Raw genomic sequence first — 20,028 nt, forward strand, 5'->3', positions numbered from 1 at the left:
AGGAACTGAATCGACATTTATCCAAAGAAGATATACAAATGACCAATAGATACATGACAAGTTACTCACCATTACAAAAGATGGAATGTACAAGAAGACCACAATTAGCACAGCTGTAGGATACTATCAAAGTTGTTAAGGCAGTAAATCCCATTCATCACAAGAAGAAAAAGGTTTTTTTGGTAACCATTTCATAATATAGGTAAGTCATATCATTACACTTCAAAATTTGATATCATAAAACAAGAAAAACATTTAAAAGGTAAAAACTAAAAGTGCAAAATTATCAAAGAGGACAAACTACTACTGTTTTACCTTTAGAATTATTTTATTAAATCTTAAATGTACAACAGCTTCTTAACTCTACACACGAAATCGATTTTTTTAGAAGAATGATGTTATGTCTTATTACACCATGATTCTGGCTAATAGTCTTTCAAAACTTTCAGAAAAATCTTGAAAAAGGTTTCACATGTCAAAACTTTGAAATTTGACATTATCAAAGAAGGGATTCTTCCACACTTTTATAGAGACCACTGGAAAGACACAACAATTCAAAAGCTAAGAAACTGTTTCAAAAGCATTTTTTATTGTCTTTCCTCCACAGGAAGGTAATGTTCTTACATAATTGAGTCCACTCACAAAATGGCTCTGTGTACCTGCTCTGGTGTCTTCTCCCATATCCCTGCATGACTGAGATAAGAGTTTCCTGAACATTGTTATTTCGATAACCTAAAGCTCTTCTGTTACCTCTGGGCTCTAATTCTCTATACAGTCAAGCCCATGGCAAATAAGAAGCTCAGTATCATCTTGTCTGTCCATAACCCCCACTTCCTCCATTGCCTCTTGGACCATAGCTTCCTCCACTGTACGATCCCCCCATGTTCCTGCTACCTACCACTCAGTTTTCCACTCTTCAGTAATTCGTACTTAGAAGGTTTCTGCTTATAATCCTCCAAATCACTGTAATTTTTCTTTTAATTTTATTTATTTATTTTTGGCTGTGTTGGGTCTTCGTTGCTGCGTGCAGGTTTTCTCTAGTTGCGGCGAGCAGGGGCTACTCTCCATTGCGGAGCATGGGCTCTAGGCATGTAGGCTTCGGTAGTTGTGGTTTGCGGGCTCTAGAGCGCAGGCTCAGCAGTTGTGACACAAGGACTCAGTTGCTCCGCAGCATGTGGGATCCTCCCAGACCAGGGCTCGAACCCATGTCCCCTGCATTGGCAGCCGGATTCTTAACCACTGTGCCACCAGGGAAGCCCCAATCACTGTAATTTTGACTTCCATAATTCCTCCTTCTATAGTTGTCATAAACAGCTCTGGAGCTCCCATCCTGGTAGCCATATCCACCACCATATCCTCCTCGCCCTCCTCCATGCCCAGGGCTACACCCCAAATTGCCACCTCCAGGTCCTCCTCCAGACCCATGATAGCCATCCCCAAATGTATGTCCTCTTCCATATCCATCAGATCCTCCTGTAAATTTCCTTCCTCCAAAGTTTCCTGCTCCAAACTTCCCACCACCACCATGAAAATATACAAAACCAGCCTTTCTTCCTCTTCCACTTCTAGAACATGGGCCTTCTTGCATTTCTTGTCTAGACAAGGCCTTTCTTACTTCTGCATGATGACCATTGACGGTACGATTTTTCTGCAACACAACCTTATCCACGGGATCATGGTCATCAAAAGCAACAAACCCAAAACCTCTTTTCTTGCCTGACTGCCCATCAGTAATTATTTCAATGGCATTGATTTTTCCATATTTCTCAAAGTAATCTCTAAGATGACGTTCCTCAGTATCTTCTGCAATTCCACCAACAAACAGCTTCTTCACAGTGACCAGAGCCCCCGGCTTTCCATAGTCCTCTCTTGGGACAGTACGTTTGGGAGTAACCGTTTTCCCATCAGTGGAATGAGGTCTGGCAGCCATGACAGCATCAACCTCAGCCATGGATGAAAACGTGACAAAACCAAATCTTCTTGATTTTTGGCTTACAGGGTCCCGTACTAACACACAGTCTGTGAGATATTCCCATTGCTGGTAGTGGTTCCACAGACGTTCTTCTGTGGTTTCAGAGCTCAAGCCACCAATAAAGAGTTTACGGAATTGTTCCTTTTCTCTCTTATTCCTCTCCAAAGGAACAGATTTTGAAGTTTTCTTCATCATGGGCTTACTAGCTTCAGCCATTTCTCTGAAACTCAGGGGGATGAGGGAGATCTCAGGGCACTAACAGGAACCGAACTGGCCCCTGCGCCATGGTGAGAACACAAACCTGGTCGGTCCTGACCCTGCGGTCAGAACTTCCACTGCTCCAGGAAAACTCTAGGAGCACCTCCACGGGGACCCGGCGCTGCTGCCTCTGGAGCCGCTGCCGCCCTTGAATCAACCTTGAGCAACTTTCAATTTTTCAGAATAGGTTGATTGGTGAAACAGGTCAATGCAGGTTCCCCCAGTCCCAAGAGCTGTCCTGTGACCCACTCCTGAGATGTAGACAGCCTGTAGCTTGCTGGAAATAGCAGTCCTCCCCAAACCTTTGTATAACAGGCTTGGGTCCAGAAATCTGTTTTTTTATTTTATAAATAAGTCTGCAGGTAATTTTTTGCACCCCCAGATTTGGGAACCTGGGCTCTAACAAGTCATGAGTCTGTGGTCCAAGTCGGTGGAGGACGCTGTGGGGACACGAAGGGGAGAATCAGAGAAGGCTTCATGGAGGAGGTGATCTTTGTGTTGATTCCTGACAGCTGAGTGTGTATTATCTAAGTGGACGGAGGATTTGTATGAGTGGGGTGGGGGCTCTACAAAATGAAGGAACATCATGGGCAAAGCTATGGGGGTGTGAAACAGCTTCCTTCAGGAACAAAGGAGCCAAAGTGGATGGCAGTGGCTGGAGAGCTGAGCTCCAACCTCTGCTGTTACAGCCTATCTCATGCCTTTGTGAGCTCTGTGGGGCCTTGTGGAACCAAGCTGAGAGCCCAATCAGGCAGGGGTGATTTTCCCTGGCCTGAGTGAGCCTTGGGTTTCACTGGGCTCTGAGGCCAGACCCTCAATCTTCACAGGAAAGTTACACTTTTTATCTTTTTGAACCTGAACTGTCAACCCCTTTTCGTGGTGAGCGCAGCGAAAGGGCAGCAGCTTACGGCCGGCTTCCTGGTCCTCCAACAAGGATCGAGGCAGCTGGGCCCAACTGTCAGGAGTCTCACAGTGAAACCCTGATGGCTTGTGGGCAGTAGTGGTTTTGGATGGTCTCCTGGGGGCCCCCAGAGTCTCAGTTATTTGGGGAAAATCAGACATCCGGGAGTCAGATTCTCACTCTCTCCCTCACCCATCCATGCCCACCTAGAGCATAATTACGAATATTAAATCATTTAATAGGTGGGTTAGCGTAATGCCTGGTGTATAGTGAGTGCTCAATAAATGTTAGCTATTATGATTGTTTTACTCATTCATTCGCTCTGCTTTTAGTCATTCATTTACCCACTATTCATTCATTCATTCATTCACCCCAATTCACTCATTAATTCAGCACAAATTCATTGCACATCTTGCCTTCATCTGTGCTGGGCCTGCCTTAGCCCAAACCCCTCCTGTGATGGGTGCTCCCAAAACTCAACATCGGTCAACATAGGTCTGGGAATTCAAACACACTCCCGTTTACCTGTGAGCACGAATACCTTTAATGACAGCAGTGCCTCTCACCCAAACAAGTGACAACAGATGGCCCCTTGCGGACCCCTTGCAGCCTTTAGCCACATTTGACCATCTCTCCCCCAAAGGGCCAAATGGTGCTGAGTGTCTCTACCTTGGCACCAAGCTTTACTGAACACCAGCTAGATGCCTGAATCTGGAGCCCACACATGGCTGTGGCAGGGGCAAAGTGGAAGATGAAGGGAACTACTTCTTAGGGAATTGGCAGTGAGGATTCGGAGCCGTGCATAGCCTTTGATTTAATTATTTATTCATGTATCTCTCTGTCTCTTCCAAGACTTGGAAAACACTAATGACAGTATCAGAAGGTGTTGGTTACGTGTCAAAGCAGTGACTCCTGAAGGAGCTTGGAGGAGGGAGAGAACTCAGGGCAGGAGGGCAGAGTGGGCTTCCTGGAGGAGGAGTCCATCCAGTGGCGAGAATGACCTGAGCAAGGATGTGTGGCCCAGTGGGTTCTTGCAGGGAAGCTGAGGGAGATGGGGTGGCCCCGGGGAGTGGAGCAGGCCTGCCTGCCCTAGTCAGGGAAAAGCAGGAAGCCGGAGAAGACACTGTCGGAGCCCTCGGTGCCCACCATGCCGTTGTAGTCGTTGACCGCCAGCCACACCTGCTCGCCCACCTTCATCCGCAGCAGCACACTGCCTGAGCTGACCTGCTTGGTGTTGGTCATGTGGTCACAGAAGGTGGTCACCTTGACACCGTTGCGGTACAGCTGCACACACAGGTTGGCCGTGTGTGACGTGTAGTAGACAAAGTAGTAGAGGCCGGGAACTTTGCAGGTGAACTTGCCAGTGTTCGTGTCGTAATCCCCCTGTGGGTTTGTGATGACTGAATTGAACTTGACCAGGCTGTTGGGCGCTGGGAACTGGACTGTCTGCCGTGTGACAGTGAATACTGACTGGTGATTCTGCTTGTACCTGCCCTCATCGCCCGGGTCCCCAGGGGGTCCCATGTTGCCGGGATCCCCTGGAATCCCAGGGGTTCCCATGGGACCATTTTTCCCAGGATAGCCAGGTGTGCCAGGATCTCCCTTCTGACCCTTTGGTCCTCGTGTCCCAGGGATAGCTGGGATTCCTGGGGAGAGAGCAGGTGGGAAGGAAGTGATGGGGCAGGGGACAAGGAAGAGGGACAGGGCTATGCTCCAGGGGACATGCCACCAGGGTTTGGTCTCTGGACTCTCTTTCCCCCTGAGGGTGGCCTACTCACCTGGGCACAGTGGGCAGGGAGAAGAGGGGAGAGAGACCCTGGTTCAAATCCTGCCTCCCCATGGTCTTGCCCTCTGACCTTGGCTGCAGCACGGCCCCGTCTCTTGGCCTCAGTTTCCATGTTTGTGATGGAGGGGAGGGTAGGACCAGCCAGCTCAGGAGGTGGTAGAGCTGGGCTGCATCTCAGAGAGCATGCCAGAGGCCACGACTGTCAGCCCACGGACAGCATGCGGCCTCAGATAACTCTTCACCTAAAAGTCTAGGTTCTTAGTTTTTCTTGACAAAAATCAGAAGATCGGTCAGAGGCAGATCTCCTGGAAAGGTCCTAAAACTTAAGCTTTGGGCCCCATTTACTTGCACTGGCCCTTTCAAGGCCCTTTGCATAATTTTACATTTATAATTTTTTCAACTTTTTATGTTGAAATAATTACAGATTCACAGGATGTTGCAAAAAAATAAAAGGACAAGGGGGCTTCCCTGGTGGCGCAGTGGTTGAGAGTCCGCCTGCCGATGCAGGGGACACGGGTTTATGCCCCGGTCCGGGAAGATCCCACATGCCGTGGAGCGGCTGGGCCCGTGAGCCATGGCCTCTGAGCCTGCGCGTCCGGAGCCTGTGCTCCACAAAGGGAGAGGCCACAGCAGTGAGAGGCCCCTGTATCGCAAAAAAAAAAAAAAAAAAAAAAGGACGAGGAAGTCTCATGTACCCTTTACCTAGTCGACCCCAATCTTACATAACTAAAGTACGAAATCAAAACCAAGAAATTAACCTTTGTAGGACCCACAGAGCTCCACTTTTACATGCATTATTTGTGTGGTTATAGTTGTAAAACAATTTTGTAGCACGTGTAGATTTGTGAAACCTCCCCCCGCCCCCCCATCAAATTCTGTACTACTTTTCTTAAAGAGGGTCCTCAACATTTTATAAGATTCAGAGCCCCACAAAACCTGTTTCCATTTCTGAGCCGGAACCACCCAGGCCCAGGCCAGCTTAGCACATGGGATCCACCAGATGGAGCCATAGAGGCTGCCTTTCCCCAGCTGCCCCAGCCCCACTCAGCCCAATTCAGCCCCTCTGACAACTGGCCTGTTTCGACTTACTTCATGTTACATATGAGGAAACTGAGGCCAGAAACTTGCCCAAGGCCATGCAGCTGGTAGGAGGTGGAGTCAGGACTCACAGCTAAGTCTGGCTAGTCCCAGTCAGTGTCTGACTCTTGTTACCGCCTTAGTTATCTGAGCCCCTATGAGCTTCTTCTTCCCTTGTCCAAACCATACTCATCTTTTAGGGCCTGGCTCCAGTCTCCTCTTCCAGGAAGCCCTCTCTGACCACCCCTGCTGGCCCTCGTGGCTGCTTCCTCCTCCGACTTCCTTTGGGGTGGGTGTCTGTGCAGACCTACCGTGACGGATCTTCTGCGGCTTGTGAGCCTTTTAGATCCCAGGGTTAGGAGTGGGGAATCAGAACCCAGCAGACCTAAGCGTCAGGCCACGTGATCCCGGGCAGGTGATCTCCCCTCCCGGAGCCTCTGTTTGCCCAGTTGAGATAAGGGCATAATAGAACGGATCCCACAGAGCTGCTGGCAGAGTGGGGTGGGAGAATGCCCGTGCCGGGCACCTCATAGGCAGTGCTCAGTAATGTCAGGTCTCGGTGACGGCTGTCAGCTATGATAAGCAGGACTGTGTCTCATGCTTCAGGTTGACTTCCAGCAACCAGCTGGGAGGGGGGGACACGGAAGTGGGGAGGGGGCCTGAGAGGCAGTGCAGGGTAGCGGTTAAGGGCATGGCCTTGAAGTTGGACAGGATTCCAGTGTGTGACTGGGGGCAAGTTGCTCAATCTCTCTGAACCTCAGCTTTGACATTTGTAAAATGGGAGTAAATCGTTTCTTCAAAGGATTTTGGCCTCAGTTTTCTCATTTGTAAAATAGAGTTAATTTTATCTACCTCATGAGATGAATATACGTAGAGCACTTAGAACCATGCCTGGCACAAATTAGGAGCTAAAAATTGGTGTCTGGGACTTCCCTAGTGGCGCAGTGGTGGGGAATCCACCTGCCAGTGCAGGGGACACGGGTTGGATCCCTGGTCCGGGAAGATCCCACATGCTGTGGAGCAAATAAGCCCATGTGTCACAACTACTGAAGCCCGTGTACCACAACTACTGAAGCCTACGCACCTAGAGCCCGTGCTCCGCAACAAGAGAAGCCACTGCAATGAGAAGCCCGTGCACCTCAACAAAGAGTAGCCCCTGCTCTCTGCAGCTAGAGAAAGCCCGCGCACAGCAACGAAGACCCAAAGCAGCCAAAAATAAGTAAATAAAAAATAAATTTATATAAAAAAAAATTGGTGTCTGTCAGCCATCCCACACAGTGAGATGGCCAGAGGCAGCTGTGAAGTACAGGGTCCTGGAAAAATGGCAGACCTGGGGGCTTCATTTGACTCACACTGAATTGGAGAATTCCTTCTGGAATTCTATTGCCAGGAGGGAAGATGACAGTGGGAAATTCCTAAGGACATTCCCCTCCACTGGCTTCCCTTGCCCAGTGCCTCTGCCACCCCTGTCACCTCTGCCCAGCCGCACCCCAGCCTCCCCCATGGCCACTCTGGACACATTCCACCCCCAGATGTGCACCTACTCTCAGACAAGTCACCAGCAGACTGCAGTTCTCACCCAACACCAGTGCCTGTTCATGTCCTCAGCCCTTTTCACTCGTGCTAGGGCTTGCCCATGAATCTCCAACAGAAGATTCTGTGGCTGTGATCCTGACTCCTTACTCCCTACCCCTCCAACTACCCAGAATCCTAGGGAGTGAAGGGAGCACACATCTCTGATAAAAACAAAGATGACAACAGCGGTAACAACCATAGCCCACACTTACTGATACCTACCACGTGCTAGTACTGTTTTATATTTAATTTTATTAATAATCACAGCACCCCTGTGCAGTAGGTACTACCATCTCCCCATTTTACAGATGAGGAAACTGAGGCACTGGGAGGTTCTATAACTTGTGCAAGTTCACACAGTGGAAAGTGGTGGGGCTGGGACTTGAACCCTGGCCACCTGGGCGTTGTGTACAGTCACTGGGGTCCATGTTGCAGGGCAAGTCGTGGAGGGGTTGGAATAAAATAGTAGCAGAGCGTTTTAGAGTTTGCCAAAGGCTTTCACCTGGATCATCTTCCGTGATCCTCCCTGCCACCTTCTAGGGCAGGTGCTCGTGTTCTCTCCCTGTTATCAGATGGGGAAACTGGGGAGGCCGGAGGCCTGGGCTCTGAGGGGGGAGAGGGGCTAGACCTGCCACAAGAGTTAAGACTCTGCCCTGGGAGCAGGCATGGCCGGAGGGACCACACTCCTCGCCATCAAGAAGCTGTCCACCTTCCCCAGAGTCAGCCTCAGATGGACACTTCCGACTCCTGCCCCCAGGCCCTAGGTGACCCCTCCCCAGCAGGCCAGCAGACTCACCTGGTTCACCCTTGGGCCCTGGCAACCCGTCATGCCCATCCTTCCCTGGGGCCCCGGGCAGGCCCGGTATCCCGGCGATCCCGTAGCAGTCTGTGCCAGCTTGGCCCCCAGGCAGCAGGACCAGCAAAAACAGCAGCAGGTTTGGTACAAGGCGGGGCCAGGAGCTGGGCCCCATGTCCATTCGGGAAGGAGCTGGATGGGGAGAGAGCTGAGTTGTCCCCCAGCCCCCGGCATGCCCTCCTCACCCTCTCTCTCCCCAGGGGCCGTCCTTCTCGGCCCTCAGGAGCTGACCTCCCTTCCCCGGCCCCTCGCCCCTTGGGACTGCACAATGGATGGGGAATGGGGCCTTTTCTTCAAGCTCAGGCCCCGGCTGAGCGGAGATGGGGACCCTCCTTCCTCTCACAAATCAGGCTGTCCCTGGGGCCACGTTTCAGGAAGTGGCAGCGGGGAAAAGCTGCCATTTGCCCTCACCTGGACAGGTGGGAGGTTTCTGGTCTGGTCACAGAGATGTCCTCAGATCTGCTTCCCCTCTCCAAGGCAGGAGGACACCGTGTCAGTGTGGACACAGCAAGAAGGGCCTGGGCAGGCTGTGCTGTCCCCTCCCCTCCTCTCCCCAGGACCACATCCCCTTTCCCATAATTTTTCCTGACTCAGTACTTTCTCTTGGGTGCTGAGCCAGGCTGACCGCACTGATGTCCCTGTGTCCCTCCACCTCCAGGTCATGAGTGTCTGAAATGAGGAAATGTCCGCTGCCCCGGGTCTGCTGAAGGGTGCCTATCTGTGTGTGTGCGCGTAAACATCAGCCGGGCAGACTTCCCCTAGAGTCAAGTTCAGCCCGGCTAATGCCCGTCCCTGTTTGTTGCCATTTACTGTGCCTGTGACCCCGTTGTTTCACAAGATCCCTAGGGGGAAGTTATAATTCCCCCTGTACAGATGAGGAAACTGAGGCTGAGGAAAGTGAAAACCCTTGCCCAAAGCCACTTAGTGAATGGTTTCTTGGGTCCAAAGCCTTGTTCTGACCCCTCTGCTTAGCCGCCCTAAGAAACAAGCCTCACAGGCACCTGTGAAGTGACAGGTCTTATTCTAGAGACTTCCACATGCCCCCTCCCATTTGCCTTACTTGGGGGTGGACATCCAGGGCAAACTTTGACAGCAGGCAGCCTGCTGTGGCCGACAGATTCCTCTGGCTACAAAGTCAGCGGCCTTGGGTTCTCCTTCCAGCCCTGCCACTCCCTGGCCCCGAGGCCTTCAGCAAACCACTGGCCCCTAGGTCTCAGTCATCCCATCTGTATACTGGGTGGTAGGGGAGGACCAGGCTTTGCATGTTGGTGCCTGTTCCTTTGCTGGGGCCCCTGATGATCCCACCTTCCCTGTCAGCACCCCCTCCCTCACCTCCATCCCTGGCCTCTCGTCTCAGAGCCTATTATGGCTAGTGAGGGGTTGCCAGTCGAGGCTAGGCTGGCAGGGCTGAGAGAGGCCCCTCCTCTCTTTCTTCTCCTCACATGAGATTCCAGAGAGGAAGGAGGTGATGGGCAGTGGAGGGTTCCAACCCTGATTCCACTCCTGCCACCCATGTGAGTGAGCGGTTTGATCTCCCCGAGCACTGATTTCTCCTCTGTAAATGAGGGTTTCCAGTAGCTTCCATGCAGGGCAGTGCTAATGCATACACAGTGCATAGCCCTGTGCCAGCCATGAGCAGAGTTCCAAGCCCTGCCCCTGCTTTGCTGGGTGCCCCTCAGGGCCTCAGTCTCCCCAGCTGGCCTTCCACCCTCTGGCACAGGGCTGCAGAGTGTGCAACAAGAGCAACAACGTGAATGTACTTGTCCCTGGAATTCCCAGGTGGGTGGAAGGCTGGAGAGAGCAGACATGATGGACACAGCATTATGGGGGGTGGGGGACCCGGCCGATGGCACCCAGGCCTCTCTCCCATCTTCAGTCCTCACCTCCTTCCTGCCTGGGTCCGGCTTCTCCAGCAGGTGGCAGCCTCAGCCCGCGCTCAGCCCGCCCCTGCCCCGCCCACCTGGGTTGCGGCTGGGTCCCCTCCTTCCAGAGGGGCGAGTGATTTGCCTCTGCGAAGAGGGGTGGGTATGGGTGGAATTTAGGGTAAGAAGCAGCGGGGCACTCCCTGCACCCGCCATTTCTATAACCTGGCCTTTCCAGCTTCTTACGGGCCCTCTACCCCTGACATTGTCTTTGAGCCCCGTTGCGATGAAAGAAGCCCTTCACTTTGGGATCAGGCAGACCTGGTTCAAATTCAGGCCCTGCCACTTTCTGGCAGTGTGACCTTGGGTAGATGTCTCCTTTCTGTGAGCCTCAGGGTCCTCACCGATTTTGCTGGGATTAAATGCATCCGTGGTTGTAAAATGGCCAGCGCACAGTAGGTGCTCACAGATCTGTTTCTCTTCCCAGGCCGTGGGTGTGTGTGTTCTGGGTGGGCAGGGGGCTGGGGAGTCAAGAACTGCTCTGGGGCTGCAGAGCTTTACTCTCTTCCTCCTGAGCCCCGAAGGCTGTTGATGGGCCTGGGCCCCCCTCCAAGTGGGTCTTGAGTGTGCGGCGAAGGCGGGCGTGGAGGTTGTGGGTACGTGAGGACTTGGAGATCACAGGCGTTTCTAAGGCACACGCATGTCAGAGGGGGAGGAGGGTGTGTGCACCTTCGTGTCAGGGGTGTGTCTGGAACACGTGTGTGTGAGAGCACTTCTGATGGTTGATGGGGGCACGTGGGTGTACGAGGTGGGTGTGCACGGGTGTGACGCATGTGTATCCTTGAGTGCGTCTGTGGGTCTGGAGGCGTAAGGAGTGCGTCCAGGGGTGCAGCCGGTGGGTCGCGGGGAGTGGGTGTCTGGGTGAGGAGTAGACGAGTCTTGGTCCAGGAATGTAGGTCCACGTGCATCTCGGGAGGTGTGTGTGCAAGTGTGATGTGTATTCTTGTGCATACATGAACGTGTGCAGCACAAAGGTAAAATCGGCTTCCTTTGGGAAAAAGCACAGGACGCTGGACATTTTCAGGACTGAACTTCTGGTCGCCTTACTTTTCTCACATACGAAGGGCATAGTGGGGCTTTTTGCTTCTGAGCAGCACCCAGACAGGCTAAGTGGGACCCTGGGAATGCACCACAAACATTCCAGACCCTCCCAGTCCCCAGCCCAGCCTCTGTGCCTGCCGGGGTCGAAGTCCAGCGCTGGCCTCGGGCAACCTGGCTTCAGGAAGACTTCTGGGTGCCCTTGGATGTGCCTTTCCGGTTGAGCGTTGGAAATGACACGTGTCAATTGTCAGGCGTGTGTCTGTGGAGGCTGGCTAGGGTAGTAGGTAGACACACAGGCTTGGGCGTCAGTAAGACTTGGAGTCAAACCCCAGCTTCTCCCCTTACACACTAACCTTGGGCTTTAAGTTTGTCCCAGCCCCCTAGCCTCAGTTTCATTATCTGTAAAATAAGGTCATAATACCCACCTCAGAGCTCAACTGTAAAGATTAAACAAACTATAATTAAGGCTAACACGTATGTGTAACCCTTACTAGGCACGAGGCACTCCTCTGTAATTTTCATATATTAAGTCATTTAATCCTCCCAACAGCCCGCTGAGGAAGGTACCATCAGTATTCCCACTTTACAGATAAGGAAACTGAGAGTCACTGAAGTAACACAAAATGCACGTAATTGGACACCTAGTAAGTGAAATGGTGGCCCAGGATTTGAGGCCAGGCCGATGAGGCTCCCAGGACCTGCTAAATATTTATTGTAAAATATTGAATGCAGGCCTGGCCTGCAAGCACTCAGTAACTGTTGTCATTCTTAAGCCTCCCTCCCCATGGCCAGGGTAGCAACTGAACTTCAAGCTCAGCAGACGTGGACTCAGGTATTTATTCCAGGGAGAGTTCCAAGAAATGATCTTCCTTCAGGCAGCTAAAGCAACAGCACCCCGACTTTACAGAGCAGGGCATAGACACCAGAAAGGTGGAGTGAGTGGGCCAGGGTCACACAGCAGGAAGCGGAGGCCATGGTGGGGAGGGGCTCAGGTGGATGGGAAGATGAGGAAGCCACTAAATACGCTGTCGGCCTCTGAACCCTGGTAAATGCGGCCCTTATTGGGGTCTTTTTCAATCCAGACCTGGTCTCCCTGCTGGAGCTGGAACACCGTACCCCCGGACACCACCTGGAAGAGTCCTTTGCTGTTGGCGTCACAGAAGCCCAAGGAACGCTGGACTTGGCCCCTCCCAAAGGACACGATAGACAGGCAGATGTCCCACTTGGACACCACCTGGAAGGTGAAGTAGTAGTAACCCGGCACAGAGCAGATGAACCGGCCCGAGTGGCTCTGGTATGGGCTCTCCTGGTTGGTGATGACCGTGTCAAAGATGACCACGTTGCCACCCATCGGAGGGTTCCGTCTCACGGCCGAGAAGGCCGGCTGCGGCTGGTTCTGGATGTTTCCTGGGTTGCCTTTGATGCCCTTCAACCCTGGGAGGCCAGGGGGCCCCAGGGGGCCGCTGGGCCCTGGGTAGCCCATTCTGCCAGGTTTTCCAGGGGGCCCAGGCTCTCCCTGGTCTCCTTTAAGGCCACGGACGCCTGTCTGGATACCAGCGGCCCCTGTGGGGAGAAAGGCCAGATTGGGAGTGAGAGTCCCAATTGGTCTAGTGTCCTCCAGACCTCAGGGAGGTGGCTGGGACCCCGGACGGCTGTGGGATAGAGGATAGGGGAAGTGTCTGGGCCTTCAAGACATTGATTCTGACTGGCTGTGCGTGACCTTGGGCTCCTGTCTCAACCTCTCTGAGCCTCAGCTTCTTTATCTGTAAAATGGAGAGAAATGTGAACAGGCACTTGGGAGTGTCACGTTCTGGGAAAAGCAGTCCACTGGCTTCACTGTACTCCTGCCCACAGCCATGCCCTCCACACTCTCCCCAGAGCACTGCCCTTGACTTCTTCAGATTCACGGACTACATGTAGGACGCCTGTGTGCAGACTGTTTGCAAGTGCCTGTGCAGATCTTGGTGGTCTGCTATGGACTGGGAGGCTCAGGGCGATTACATGAGACTTTCCTTTCCTGCTCTGATCGTGCCCTCCTCCCTTTCCCTTCACCCTTAGCCTTTTTTCTAGAACATGAGAGTTTCTGAAGCTTGAAGGGGCAGGGAAGGGGGAAGCAGGGACAGAGCTGTGGGGAAGCTAGAAGCAAAAAAGATAGTTGCCATGAATTGATCCCTCTCCATGTGCTAGGTGGGGTTATTTCTCCATTTTACAGATGAGGAAACTGAGTCTCAGAGAGGATCAGTAAGTCGCTTAAGGTCACACAGCAAGACAAGGGCTCCTGAGTCTAAAGCCAAGGGCATTAATCTTTCTGGTAACTGAACAAAGACCAAGGACTGAGCACAGCTTTGGGACCTTTCATATTCATTGCTTGCAGTGACCCACTGTCCAGAGGAGGAAGGTGAGGCCAAAGAAAGAGGACCTGGGCAGTAAAGGGGATACAGAGAGGCCACTGGGGCCTGTGGACATGGCTTTGGAAGAAGGCTAGGCCCCCCTCGGCCCCTGGGACCAAGTGCAGACTGCAGAGCCTTCGTGTGTGGGCCCAGGTGGACTCCTGTTTCTCAGTGCCAACCCAAGCCTCCACCCTGGTGGCCAGGCGAAGCCCAGGGATGAGGGACTGGGGTTCAGAGGGAGGGCTTACCCTGCTCCCCTCGCTCCCCCTTGAGGCCTGGCCGTCCGGGTCGGCCGGGTATTCCTGCGGCCCCGTCCCTCCCATCCTGTGCTCGGCAAACGTCCTGGGTCACCGAAGAGGCCAGGGATATGGCCAGCACACCGATCACCAGCCAGCCCCAGGGGGCTTCCATGGTGTCACTGTGGAGACATGGGCAGGGCCTGGGCAGGCTGGACATCACACACTCATGCACACCCAACACCCACACTTGAACCCCCAATCCCGCCCAATTCTATCTGTCTATATATATCATCTCCCCGACCATTGCACACACACCCCCTCGAGGGCCTTCAATGTCCACCCTCCATCCAGCTCCAGGGACCCCAAACATACACAAAGAACCACAAACTCACACAGATACACACATGCAACTGAACATACCCATATAGTTACACACTCAGACACACAAACACAGCTTTTCGCTCACGCACCTACGTAACACAATACGCAAACTCAAAAGTCCACCACACACTCCTGGACACACAAACTGACACCCAAACTGACGTGCCCCCCCCTCACTCACCTGGACACACACAGTCATACACTCCTACAGGTGACTGAACAAATATTTATTGAGTGCCTGCTCCCTGTTTAATTTACACCCTCTCACCCAGATGGCAGAGCTGTGCATACACACCAGAATTCACAAACACCTGACACACACATCTGCTCTCTCCTCCACACACTCGGCCCCTTTCAGCACCCACTGGAGGACAGAGGGCTGATTGGCACTCTCTGCCATCCCTTCGTGGGACCCCTCTGCTGGGCTCTGACACCCCCAGCCTTTTCCCAGCTTCTTGTGTTTTGTGGTGAGGGGCAGAACCCAGGAACTTTGGTTACAGCTCATGGGTCTGTCACTACCTCCCCCCTCCCCCAAGCCCCTGGAGTTAAGGTTCCCCCACTCACTCATTCTGGGTCCTAGATCAGGGTCCCCCCAGCTCCCCCACCCCGCAACACTGTCCTGGCATAGAACCAGCCAGCAGAGTTCTCTCTCCCTCCCTGCCCGGTCCAGCCTCCTGGGCCCCACCTCCTGGTTCCCTGAACTTTACAGCTCCCTCCCTGTCAAGCGCTGGCCTCACCTGCGTCTGGTCGTCGATGCACTGGATACTCCCGTCCTTCGCCCAGGGACCCCTGTGGGACACCAAGCAGGGCGGTGCTGGCCTGTGGCCAACTTTCACATCCCTTCCCACTTCCCCTTCTCCTTCCCTGAAACTACCCCCAGTGTTGCCCTTGGGCCACAGGCCTGCAAGGGACATTTTGAGCAGACCTCAGCAAGACTGAGACATGGGACATCCTACCCCAGCCACAGATGGTGTGGGGACAGGGACAGCAAGGCGGGAGTCTGCCGGGGGGGGGCCGTGGTAGGGATACTGGGTAGGGCTGTGAGACCCATAGAGGCCTCGAACATCAGGGCAGAAGGAACCTTTACAAAATGAGTAACTTGTAAGACTTTCGTGATTATGAAAGCAGCATGTATTCATTGCCAAAGCTTGGAAATACAGAAATACAGAAGAAAGAAGAACAGTGCAGTAGTAATGGGAAGCTCAGTAATCAGCTTCCTAGACCTGCCACTTCCTAGCTGCATGTCCTTGGAAAGATACTTAACCTCCTGGGGTCTCAGTTTGTTCGTAAATTGGAAACAACAGATTCTGCCTTGTCGAATATTATAAAGTTTTAATGACATAATACATATACAAAACAGTGGACGCACGGTGACCACTTAATAATTAGCTTTTATCAACATTTAAAAATCAGTGAAAAAACCCCATCTAGAGAATTGCTGTTAACATTTGGATGGATCATCTAGCCTTACTCACTCTCACTGACGGGGTGCTCACTACCTGTCAGCACAGCTCACTTTGTCATTGACACCTTGGACCTGGAGAATGTTTTTCTTTAGATTGAGTGATTCTGTCTCCTCCAGACTGGAGACCAATGTGTTCAGGCCTGGGCTGACCATGTCTGTTTCTTCCCATGACCATGTTTTTTGTCGTTGTTGTTGTTTTGTTTTGCTTTCCAGAGGGAGGAGGAGAGGAAGAGGAGGAGGAGAAGAGGGAGGGCTATTGTACCTGGGCAGGTGAAGACAGTCTAGGGCCAGGGTTTTCAAGCCTTTGGGACTCCTTTTTCATTTGCAATCTTGTGTGACATACAATATATATACAACAAGTCTAGATGGGGATGCTCTGGTTTAAGGGTGGGGACCCGGAGCTCCTCCTGCCAGCCCCTCTACTGCTCCCCAGGATTCAGGGGCTTAGGGGAACTAGAATTTCTCTATGACCTTGGGCAAGCCACATCACTTTTCCAGACCTCAGTTTCTTTATCTGTAAAATGGGGATACAGTCCCCTCGGTGAGCTGCCGAGGGATTATATGAATATATGAGGAAGTTTATACTGTCAAACACCACATTAAAATAAGTCATCATTATGAATAATATCTGTGTGACCTTGGGCAAGTTACCTAACCTCTCTGAGCCTCACTTTCTCAAGATGAGAGAGTGGTGGGAAGCAGAGAACGGCAGAGGCGGCATGAGGGAAAAACAAATACTGTGAAAGGCTTCTCAAAATATAGTTTTCAAAATATTAAATACACAATTCATATAGAAATACATAGTGAGCTCACGTGAATTTTCTTTGTAGCTTATAATGAAGGAACAAAGCTAGTGCAATGAAGGATATGAGAAAAAAATTTATATATACTTATATATGGTAAAAAAGATTCAGTAAAAACAAAAACAACAATAACCAAAAAACCAAGAATTCTGGAATATTCATAAGGTTGCTAAGTTACATACAAAACTGGTTAATGTTCTATAGGGCAATAAAACCCTAACGTTGGGGCTATCTTCTGTACTGAAAAGAAATCATTTGCATCTCTACCAGACAAAAATAATTGGCAACTTATCAGTTTTGTACCAGCTAACAGCTATCTTTATAGAGCCTGGGCCCTAATCAATAGTAAATAATAAGTCAAGCAAAGTGACATTCCCCTGGAGTGTCAGATGATCCTTAGGAAGGCTTGTGAGACACTACTCGAATTTGACTTTGAAAGGACACCAGTTATCTATTTGCCTTATTTCCAAGTGTTGGATGATTTCACTTATCAGGCTGTTACAAGAGTATAAACACTTCCCAAGAAATAAAAGACATCGATAGTAATAAGCACATCATTAGTGTGAAAAGTAATGGGTTGGCAATAGCCCTGTGAATGTCACAGCTGGGACACCTTCAATCAGAGGGATGGCGTTCTCTTCCTTTTCTCCAGAGCTCAGGCTCTTGGAGGGGAGGTAGGAGATATAGGGATGAGAGGAAACCCCTTGTCATGCTTGTGAGGATCCAGGCGCTCCATCCCACAGTATAGCCAAGGGTCTAAGGAATAACCAGAAAAATAATTTCTAAGTTACTCAAATTCCTTATGGTGGAGTCACATCTCACTCAAGGGCTGCGTTCCAAAATCAGCATATAAGGCAATAATTGCAAATGGTCAGTATTACCCTTGGAAGAAATTCTTAGGAAAGGGCCATGTTGGAGACTGTATTACCATTTCGGGATACTTCTATGCTGTCACTTTTAGCTTTGACATCAGAACAGATTTCTTGTTCTTTACTTGCATATCAGTTGGCTCATATATACTCCCTTTTTCAAAAAAAAAAAAAAAAAGAAATTCAATCTTTAAAGTTTAGAGTTGTACTCAGTGGTGAGGCATTTAGACCACGAGAGGCTCTGGATTTGAGGCAGACCCGGGGACGCAGGGAAACGCTCCAGAATAGGCTCCTTGAGGGCCCGGAGCGACGGGCAGCATCCCTTACCTTATTTTCATTGGCATCATTAGCTCTTTCTCACTCTGAATTTTACTAGGCAAAATACAGATAGTCAGATGTGCATATAATGTAACTCTGAAGTTCTTGTATTCCTTTTTTTTAATGAAAAAACATGGAGGTATAATTTACATACGGTAAAATGCACACATCTTAAGTGCCCTGTTCAATGGCTTCTCATGTAAATGAAGATATCCTTTAGCGCCACCCAGATCAAAACACAGAACATTTCCATCACCCCAGCAAGTTTTCTCGTGCCCCTCGTCGTCGTACAGTCAGCCCTCAGCGTCCTAGGGTTCTGCATCCACAGATTCCACCAACCGGGGATCAAAAATATTTGTAAAAAATTCCAGAGTTCCCAAAAAGGAAAACTTGAATTTGCCTTGCGCTGGCAACTATCATCTACATGGCATTTACCTTGTATTTACAACTATCTACATAGCATTTACATTGTATTAGGTATTATAAGTAATCTAGAAAGGATGTATAGTATGGGGAGGATGTGGGTAGGTTATATGCAAATACTTCTCCATTTTATAGAAGGGACTTGAACATCCTCGGATTTGGGTCTCCGAAGGGATACAGGGGTGTCCTGGAACCAATCCCCTGCCGATACTGAGGGACAACTGTACTCCCCCCTCCCCGCAATGTGACCAGCGTTTCGACTTCTCTCACCATGGGTTATTTCTGCCTGTTCTTGAACTTCACGTAAATAGGGCTGTTCAGTGTGTCTTTTGTGTCTGGCTCCTTTCATTTCACATGCTTGCGAGAGTCAGCTGTGTTATTGCTGAGTAGTACTCCATGGCATGCGTGCAGCGCACTTCCTGTAGCCCTTCTCCCGTTCGTGGATATTTTCGGTTATGATGAAGAGAGCTGCTGAGAACATTCTCGTACAATCCTCCTCCTTGTGCCACCCTGTGAACGGATGTGCTCAAATCCCTGTTGTACTGTTTGAACACCAAGAAGGGGACATGGAGTTGACGTGGATACTCCTTCCTCTCCCATCCACTGCCCCACACCTCCCTCTTGCACTCCCTCTCCCTCAAAAACACAAACCTCCTGGACCCTCTACCCTATCCGCTTGTTCTCCTTTTCCCAGCTCTTTATTATGGAGATTGTCTCAATCTTGGCTTTCTTGTGAAATCCTTCCCCTCCTCTGGGGCCTTCTGAATCTCTCCTTCCCTTCTCCTTCTCTCCACCCAAAGGATCAGGGTTTGTTTTTTGGGGGGCTGTTTGGGAATTGGGAAGGGAGCTGTCAGAAACTGTTACACGTTTTCAGGGCATGCTCTTTATTCTTTGCCTCTCTCGGCAGATAAAAGAGCTTTGGGGGATTGTTTTATGAAAAACGGAGGGCATTGTAGAACAAGAAATGATTTATTGTGGAGACGGAGGCAGCATGGGTTCAAATCCAGCATTTGCCTCCCTTTCGCTCTTGCACGAGAGAACTCCTGTGTCTGGGGAATGGCAGTGACCCCTCGGACTGGGACAAGGTTTCTGATCAGTGTGGCTTGAACCTGGCATGTGGCAGGCACTTAGCAAAATTCCCACCTGCTGCTCAGGCGGCCATGCACAGAGACCAGTTGAGAAGTTTGCGGGAAAAATGTAAAAAGAAGACCAAACACAGCACAAATGATTTTGTGGGAAGAGTAAGAAAAATACGAAGAAGACAAACTCCCCTAACAGCTGGCCACAGCTGGAGACCAGCATCCTGGCTGCCCAGGAGGAAGCAGCCAAGCCTGCAAGGGGCCAGGTGGAGCCGCTCTGGGAGAAGCTCCCGACGTGTAGATCACAGATCGCAGGTCGAACTGGAAAGGCGCTAATGGAAGCCATCAGGCATGCAGGCAGATGAGATGTAAAAAGATTAAGAGGATTAGGAGAGAGTTTGGAAAACAGACAGTTGCAGGCTGTGAGAGCCAGCAAGGAGGACAGGCCTCTGCCTGGTGGGGGATGGGCCCCGGGTCCCGAGGGCTGCCTGGACTCCACAGCCAGGAAATGCGGCACCAGGAAGGCCTGGATAATTCGAGCGTCAAAGGAGCTCACATAGATGCAAGGGGAGTAGCCAGGGGAAAGCCCCACCCTACCCCCACGTTTAAATCCCCCGCCACCCTTCTTCCCCCCATCCTCCTCCACCAGCGCCCCCAACTTGCCGTGCAGAAA

The 20,028-nt window shown here is 51.1% G+C and overlaps 3 protein-coding genes across 5 annotated transcripts; all 3 read right to left on the reverse strand.

Moving 5' to 3' along the window:
- Window positions 1-521: 521 nt before the first annotated feature.
- Window positions 522-2,188, reverse strand: LOC132516339 (heterogeneous nuclear ribonucleoproteins A2/B1-like). 2 transcript variants are annotated; one of them, XM_060142772.1, is made up of 2 exons: window positions 1,241-2,180; window positions 522-953 (listed from the first exon to the last, which is right to left on the reverse strand). In XM_060142772.1, exons 1-2 carry the CDS (start codon window positions 2,165-2,167, stop codon window positions 891-893), a joined length of 990 nt encoding a protein of 329 aa, XP_059998755.1. In that variant the 5' UTR covers window positions 2,168-2,180; the 3' UTR covers window positions 522-890. The 2 variants fall into 2 exon arrangements, with proteins under 2 accessions (XP_059998755.1, XP_059998754.1); XM_060142771.1 differs by lacking the exon at window positions 522-953 and having other exon boundaries at window positions 1,093-2,188.
- A 1,746-nt stretch (window positions 2,189-3,934) lies between these two features.
- Window positions 3,935-8,946, reverse strand: C1QC (complement C1q C chain). 2 transcript variants are annotated; one of them, XM_060142773.1, is made up of 3 exons: window positions 8,837-8,946; window positions 8,366-8,557; window positions 3,935-4,777 (listed from the first exon to the last, which is right to left on the reverse strand). In XM_060142773.1, exons 2-3 carry the CDS (start codon window positions 8,544-8,546, stop codon window positions 4,221-4,223), a joined length of 738 nt encoding a protein of 245 aa, XP_059998756.1. In that variant the 5' UTR covers window positions 8,547-8,557; window positions 8,837-8,946; the 3' UTR covers window positions 3,935-4,220. The 2 variants fall into 2 exon arrangements, with proteins under 2 accessions (XP_059998756.1, XP_059998757.1); XM_060142774.1 differs by lacking the exon at window positions 8,837-8,946 and having other exon boundaries at window positions 8,366-8,573.
- A 3,260-nt stretch (window positions 8,947-12,206) lies between these two features.
- C1QA (complement C1q A chain) lies at window positions 12,207-15,269 on the reverse strand. Its single transcript, XM_060142775.1, has 3 exons — window positions 15,136-15,269; window positions 14,027-14,196; window positions 12,207-12,951 (listed from the first exon to the last, which is right to left on the reverse strand). Exons 2-3 carry the CDS (start codon window positions 14,187-14,189, stop codon window positions 12,377-12,379), a joined length of 738 nt encoding a protein of 245 aa, XP_059998758.1. The 5' UTR covers window positions 14,190-14,196; window positions 15,136-15,269; the 3' UTR covers window positions 12,207-12,376.
- Window positions 15,270-20,028: the final 4,759 nt, after the last annotated feature.

This window comes from Lagenorhynchus albirostris, chromosome 2, assembly GCF_949774975.1.
Source record: "Lagenorhynchus albirostris chromosome 2, mLagAlb1.1, whole genome shotgun sequence".
In the NCBI taxonomy this organism is placed as follows: Eukaryota; Metazoa; Chordata; class Mammalia; order Artiodactyla; family Delphinidae; genus Lagenorhynchus; species Lagenorhynchus albirostris.